An 8,330-nucleotide genomic window follows, 5' to 3' on the forward strand; every position below is an offset into this window, starting at 1 on the left:
TCTGTTTTTCCAAAGAAATTTCATGTATTACAATTTCTCAAAGCATGCAAAATTAAAAAAGAGAAAATTATTACAAAATACCTTCACTCAGTCAATGATTTAATGGAGATAGAAACTAGGAAGCAGAAAGTTAAAAGAAAAAGACTATTCCAAGAGAACAAGAAGTTAAACCTTCGGCTGTTGTGAGTTATTTTTTATTGAGTTTTTCTCAGGTTCACCTTCTAGGGTGAATTTTTAGGTTCACCAACCAAGGGTGGATTTTTAGGTTCACCAACCAATATTATTTAGTTATTTCAGATTCAATATCTTTTAAAAAAGAAAACAAAATAATAAGAATTTATGAAGTTATATTATGTTTTTAAAATAAATAAAAAATAATAGTAATTACCAAAAAAAAATATATTCTTTTTAAATATTGTTAACCCCGTCAGTAAAATACTAAACTCTAAATCCTAAACCTTTGGGTAAACCCTAAATCCTAAACCCTAGGGTTTATGATTTATCTAAGGGTTTAGGGTTTAGGATTAAGGATTTAGGGTTTGGGATTAAGGATTTAGGGTTTGGTTTAGGGATTGGGATTAATAATGTAGGGTTTAGTGTTTAGGATTTACCCAAGGATTCAGAGTTTACTCAAGGGTTCAGAGTTTACCCAAGGGTTCAGAGTTTACCCAAGAGTTTATAATTTAGTTTTTAAGATTTAGGATTTAGTATTTTACTGACGGCGTCCACAATATTAAAGAAAATCTATTTTTGGTAATTACAACTATTTTTTATTTATTTAAAAATATAATATAACCTCACAAATTATTATTATTTTGTTTCATTTTTAAAAGATATTGAATCTAAATAACTAAATACTATTGGTTGTTGAACGGGGTGAACCCAAGAAAAACTTTTTTTTATTATTGTTTAAGTGTTTTCAAATTAGGGTTCTTTAATGTAAAAGTATCCCCTATATATTAATTATACAACATGTTTTCGTAGCCACGTGTCATCTCTAGGATGATCTCTAGAATCCTCAGAAAAATAAGTTGATCCATATAAATATATATTATACTTTTTATTAAACTACTATAAAATTGATTACTAGTGTGCAAAAAAATATTCTCAAATCTTTGCTTAAATAAAAGCTATAGAATTACCTAATATGACTAACATAAATATGATAATTAATGATTATGAATAATACATATTTGATAACAGTTTTTGTATCTTTTCTCATTTTTGTTTAATTTTATATAAAATTAAAAAATCACATTAAGTATAGAATAAAAAAATTAGATTTTTCTTATATCTTATATTTTGAATTTTTTAAAACGACTATAAATTACTAAAATGGTAAAAATTCCACATTGATAATTTTGTGATCAGTGGTTTTACTTTTTTTGTTCAAACAATATACAAATGATAAAAAATCGTATCAATATGAGGTTTCATTAACAGATATTCATAGTGTATATATATATATACATATATTGATATCATTTAAATTAAATTATATACTATATAAAAATATGTTAATTGAAAAATTATTGAGTCTTAATATTTTAAATTTATATTAATAAATCTCACATTAAAAGTTTTGTGATTAACAGTTAAAATTTTTGTTACAGGAAATGTACCAATGTTAATAAAATCATATGAGTAGGAAGTGTCAATAATAAATATTAATATTAAAATATACTACATATATCTAAATCAATATCAGTAAAGTTTAATTATATACAATATAAAGTAAATGAAATGATTGTTCTAATTTATTTACCAAAAACATGACTGTAAATAAGCAAAATGTATTGGTTTGATTTAGGTGCTTACTCTAATGTATATACGTTTATGTATACAAATTATTTTTTAAATATGTGATTTTTAATATGTTATTTGATCGTGACAATCCCACAAATACAATTCTTCAAATCGAAGTGATTTTTGATATTGGAAGCATTATATATATATATATTATTTCATTAAGGTTAAATAATTTAGTCTTGATTTTTGATATTGGAAGCACTATATCTAGCTATTACAATTGTAAGAATGAGAGATGTAAACTATTTATTATAAGTTTTTTGGTTTATCATTTAATAAAATCAAACAGTTCTTAGTTTATATATATTTTACATATATTAGAATGATAATTATTATATATATATATATATATTTATCGATATATACTCTTAAGTAAATAAACCTCAAAATTAAAGCGTAGACGAAAAAATAAGTAATTTGTTTGTTGTTCTAGAATTAGATTATTTTTAGACCGAACTGGTAAATATATACTAGACATACATTTATATTTCGAGTGCACTTATATTTTATTACAGCTTGATATATTAGATTTGAACATTAACATGTGAATAGAGTTGGCCGGTGATTTTCTTCAAAATTTTGATTTTTAGATATGTATCTGGAGTAATACTAATTTTTAAAGATGTTCATCTTTGTTAATTGACACTTATGAAATTCTCCGAATCATAGAAGAAGCGAACAGAGAGACAAAACTCATATCTGTGAAATATAAACGAGAACGAAAACACAATTTTATAGAAGTATAAAATGAAATGACTTATGGAGAGTAAATAGTAAACAGATCGAGAACAGAAAACTTGATCCTTTTTCGTTATTTTACAATTGATGTTGCCTATATGGTTTTGGTGATTTGAGTCAGCCGTAAAATTTAATTTATTTTTGTGCACATCTTAAAAATAATTAAAATGAGATGCAATATGTTAACTCTTTAACAACGATGATACATATAAGAGACCAATATTTTTATTTGTCATTTTACAATCGATAATGATCGTAATGCTGCAAAATGTTAAAAGCATTTAACGAACAAACATTAGTATAAAACACTCACTCTGCGCATGCGCATGGGTATGGTATGAAATTATTAACAAGAAATTTAACTTATATAACCAATCAATTATCTTATCTACCGTCATATAATGTATATATTTATATGTTTTTATTTTAATGTATATATTTATATGGTTTTTTTTATCGGTTTTGTTCGGTTTATTCGGTTTATTAGGTTATAAGCCTAATCATATCCAAATCGTACGGTTTTTATATAATCTTATCAATTTGGTATATATTGTATATACCAAAACCAAACCATATTGTCTATTTCGGTACGGTATTATCATATTGAACAGGTTTAACGGGCTAAGTGATATTACGGGTATACGCACACCAATTACCTAATATGCACAGTATCACAATTGAATGGTATGTCGATGTAGAACTTTAGGATCGAATCCACAGAGACCAACGATTACACTTTATTTATATAGGATCAATATCAAGCTAAAACAATATGGGGGTTTTGAGATAAGGGTATCGTGACAGAAAATAACAGACTAGTTTAAGAGTTTTCAGATGATTAAAAGAGCTAGGTTCAGGGTGATTCATCGGGATACTTAGGATCATGAGCTATACAACTATTCAGGAAGGCAATAAGAGCCAATCTAGAACTTGAACAGCAAGAATAGATAAACCCATTGTCGTGGTGCCTACCAATTTATCAAGCAATCATAATGCCTAAACTGTCGTTTGGATCAGAGAATGATGACAATCATTAAGTTCAGATTCAATTGGTTCACGTTTTGCCTTAACATCAGCTTTCCTTGGCTAAGGACAAATCGCATATCTATGCTTTTTCTAGCAACCTAAAACACTTCTGATGATTAGATTAAACCTATGATCATATGATAAATGGTCAATTTAACAAAAGCATTAAGATTAGCAATAGATAGATATATCAAAGAATAACAATCCTATTTGTGTCTAACTCATTGATCCATGATCCATAACACCCTAAACCTAACAAGCGACTACTCAGCCATGAACAGAGAAATCACAAAGACAATAGACGAAGAAAACATGCTGAATCAATAAATAAATAAGATAGGGTTCAGGAATCTTCTCAGGTGAGAGAGATGAAGCCTTTTCCCTTTCAAGGTAGCAAATCTTCAAGTACAAAAGTCTCCAATGGTTTCTTGTGTAAAAACTAGCGTAGAATAATAATAGAAAATAAGAAAAGATATATATGAAGGTCTATGGCGGCCTGGGAGTAAAAGAGAGAAGCCCTAGGTAAAATCCCGAAATATTTGAAAACTTTCTTAAAAATCTCTGCCGCTGGAACATGTACTCGGGTTGCTCCGCTCGACTGTTCTGCGTGAAATCACCAAATTGCACTGTTTCTCTACTCTCAATCTCCCATCCAATGCAACTTCAGACTTGTAATGACTCGAAAAAGACTAGGAATACTCGATAAAGACTTGAAAACCAATTAGAAAACATATATAAAAGATGCCAAAAACACCATATATCACTAAGTAAAAACAATTCTTTTATTTTTTTTATATTTTTGTGTTTTATATGAAAGGGCCCAAGTTAACCCGGTCCGTGACGTTCCTATCATTGTTGATATCATATTTAGGGGCATACATGAAAGGCCTATAGAGTTTTCGACGGTTATCCTTGTTTTTAAGATCTAAAACATTTTTTCCTCTCTATCCGATGATCCGGATCTGCTCAAAAAATTAAGATATATGGGGTTATCGGATCCGGATAGTAAAATATTGGATCTAAAAACACTGAATTTAGATCCGGATATCTTGATTTGGTCCAGATATCCGGATCCGTAATTATTATTGATAATTATTTTCAAAAGTAGTAATAGATATAATTAATATTTTAATAATATTTCATTATATAATAATATATATATTTTTTATATAAATTTTGTAATAGTATACATAAAAGTAATTAAGAACATTATATATACTTTTATTTTTAAATTATTGCTAATATTTTATATATTTTAATATTATTTTTATTTATTTGAAAGGATATCCGCTGGATATTACAGTTTTTAGAAGGCTATCCGAGACCCAGATATCCAAGAACTCCAGATCCGGATAAGGATAGTAAAAACATGGATCCGTCGAATAAGGATCCGGATCCGAATACCTTAAAATACTCCTGATATCCGAACTGTCTCAGGCGTATTCTCAATGTTCATTTGAGTTTTCACCAAAATTCATATATCACATTAATTCAAAACTTATTATTATGAACAAACGCAGATCAAACACAAAAAGTAAGAACTCTAGAAAGAACACGATCAAGGAAAAATATTTGTCTTACAGTTTAAATATATATTGATTATGTAAATTATTAATCTACAATATTTTACATCCACATTTATATAAGAAAAATTCTTTAGGATAGACCTAAAAAAGTTTTTGTCACAAATATACACCTTAAAAATAAACATGACCAAAATAGACTTAAATGTTTTATAAAAAAAAATATATACACTTATACCCCTCGGGTTAATTAATCTAGACATTAGGATTTTGAGTTAAGGGGTGGGGTTTATGGTTTAAGGTTTAGGGTTTAGGGTTTAGAGTTGAGGAGTGGGGTTTTGGGGATAGGATTTCAAATTTTAAAAATTTAGAATTTTCAAAATAAAAATGTTATTTTGGTCATTTTAGTTTTGAGGTCTATTTCTGTTACCAAACTTAAAAAGATCTATTTTATAGAGTTGCCCTTTATATTACCTCAAAATCTAATATTAATTTTTTTTTTAATTCTTTATCGAATTTTTTTTTTGTGGAATTCCTTTAGTCCAGTATTTTGACTAATGGTTCTATATCAGGAAGTTTGGGATTCAAACACTAGAAAATGCAAATTATGATGAAAGAGATTAGAAGAGGTCTTCATTATGGTGCAAGGTGCACCATTAAACATGAATTTCATAGGGTGGTTCATAGTGACGCAGACGTGTATTTTCATAAAGTGATAGAATCATTTATGTAATATTTCTTGTAATATTTCTCATTGTTGTAATAACATAATTAACCGGATGTTAAAAAAAAGACTGTTCTAAAACCTAAAAAATATACCATAATCCGATGCATCTAGATTCAATTCACTCCAGAATCAATCTTTATTTTATCTCGTTAGTACTACATTTTCCGCTATCGTTTTGGTAACTCGATTCGTAAATAATAGGTTTTCCCATATATCTTTTTGTTGTTAGGAAAACCTATTATTTACATTGACTTTTGTAACTTTTGAGTAACCCAATTAATAAAGCAGAGATCGAGAAAACACGAGAACTTTTTATTCAAATTTAAAACCAAACGTCAATAATCAAACCATGCAGAAAATGCTTGCAAACATGAACTGGTAAAGAATTGGATGACCATTTATATGGTTTTACAAAATGTGTACACTTATCTAGAGCTCATCTTTGACGTCATCATCTTTATCTGGATTGGAAGACGAGAGCTTGACTGGATAAGAGGCCTCCATCGCAATACCGCATTTCCCTTCGGGATCATCAATCCCTCTCTCGAGTTTTATGTAGCCTCCCTCTCCCCATTCAGGTCCCCATGAGTTTCTCACTATCCAATACTTTCTCCCTTTTGAGTCTGATCCGTACCCAACCGCTGCCACACCGTGGTTCAGCTCCGTTCCACAGTATCCCGTAAACACTCCCTACAAAACATTACCAAAGATATGACCAGTTAAATGTGACATATATTTTTAATATTTTAAGTACTGTCTATTCATATGTAAGATCATAGTAGACATATTATATTTGAGATGAAATTTCTAGCATCAAAAATACGTTTTTATTACCTTAGAATAAAACTGGAAATTTGAACTTCCAGCATCAATTGCAACAGATACAGGTTGGTTTGCGACAGCTTTGAGAAGAGCATCTTCATCGTTTTCGGGAACATCCTCGTGCCCATCAATCGTCACAATCTCACCATTATCCTTTGAAGCATCGCATTTTCCATCAATACCTTCGTAGGGATAGTTATCTTCGGTGGTGATTCCACCGTTCTTCTTGATGAATTCAAATGCAATGTCCATGAGGCCTCCGTTACAACCTTGGTTCTGTTTAGTATCACAATCCACTAGTTCCTGTTCAGACAGTGAGACTAGCTTGTTCGTCTTGATCTGGTTGATTCCTTCAACGGCTGCAACTGTAGAAAATGCCCAGCAACTTCCTGATAATTTTTGAAACAAAATCAAATCATTAGATCAACAGAGAGATATAACGTTAAAATTAAATTAAAGATTTTGTTAATTCACACATCTTTATGTATCCCTTAAAGCTTATATTAACACATTATCAATTATACAGGGAATATTATCTACTATCGGTTCTGAGCATTTCTTATATTTATTTTTTAGTAATGACTTTGTGGTATGTGTGTGTTATTAGTGAGTATACGGTTATAATGATATATTCACATCTCCAGTATGAACACAACGTCAGTTTTACATGTTTTAAAATAGATTCATCTATCAAACTTATAATATCTATGTTTTCTGGAAAATTCAACTGAAGATAGAAAATTATAAGAAAATAGCTTAGTCCCTATTTTTGCTAATCATGTGCGTTATATATCGCTTGAATTTCTCACTAATGGGCATTGCTTTTAGACTTACCACACTGTCCTTGATTCTTGACTTCAGTGACAGCACCTTTCTCTCTCCAGTCAACCGAGGTCGGAAGTCGGGTTAAATTCTCATACATGAACCCTTTCGAGCCATGTTTCGGTCCTTGAAACATTCTGTGATGTTTAATGTTTGATCCGGTGTAGGCACTCTTGAATTCTTCAACCGTTAAGTCTGCAAACTTGTTGAGCTTAAGCGTGAAGGGGTTGTTCTTCTTGTTGGTGTTGTGAACATGCATCACATTGTGTCTGAAAACGTTGAATCTCTTTTCCCTTTCATGAAGGCTCCTAGGAACAGAGTGGTGACTCCTCCATCTGTCGTAGAGATTTGATAAGCTCTCTTCGCTCTCTAGTTCGTTGTCGTGGTAATCGAACCCGTGGACGGATTGGACAATGAGAAAGGAAGAAAGAAAGATCAAGAGAAGTTTTTTCATTTTTTCCTAATGATTTTTGTTTGTTTGTTTGTTTGAAGTTCAGAGTTCGCTACTTCAGATATTTATAGAGAACTAATTTATTGAGAGATGTGAAACGACGATAATACCATCGACGTTTGTAAGGTTGATTAAGGAATCGTCTTTGCCAGACTTGTGGAACACTTTTATGATACTTTGTCTCGTACACGCATCTAGACGAGCAAGGAACCATCTTAGGTGTAACTTCTTTTTAGATACATTAATCATGAATTTTAATTCTCGTCCTATATATCTTTTTCTTTTCTCTTTTTCAATTTTTGATTTGGCTGTTTAAGCTGACAGATAAGGAAATAACTGAAATGAGTCCTTAAAAACATTTCAACAAGATGATAATGAGTATTGATATTTGTCATGGTTGATATCTTTTTGA

The 8,330-nt window shown here is 29.9% G+C and overlaps 1 protein-coding gene across 1 annotated transcript; it reads right to left on the reverse strand.

Annotated features, from left to right (window-relative positions):
- Positions 1-6,114: 6,114 nt before the first annotated feature.
- LOC106428928 (KDEL-tailed cysteine endopeptidase CEP2) lies at positions 6,115-7,971 on the reverse strand. Its single transcript, XM_013869678.3, has 3 exons — positions 7,480-7,971; positions 6,658-7,034; positions 6,115-6,513 (listed from the first exon to the last, which is right to left on the reverse strand). The coding sequence occupies exons 1-3, from the start codon at positions 7,919-7,921 to the stop codon at positions 6,253-6,255; spliced, it is 1,080 nt and encodes a 359-aa protein (XP_013725132.1). The 5' UTR covers positions 7,922-7,971; the 3' UTR covers positions 6,115-6,252.
- Positions 7,972-8,330: the final 359 nt, after the last annotated feature.

The sequence above is a fragment of the Brassica napus genome, chromosome A6 (assembly GCF_020379485.1).
Source record: "Brassica napus cultivar Da-Ae chromosome A6, Da-Ae, whole genome shotgun sequence".
Lineage (NCBI taxonomy): Eukaryota > Viridiplantae > Streptophyta > Magnoliopsida > Brassicales > Brassicaceae > Brassica > Brassica napus.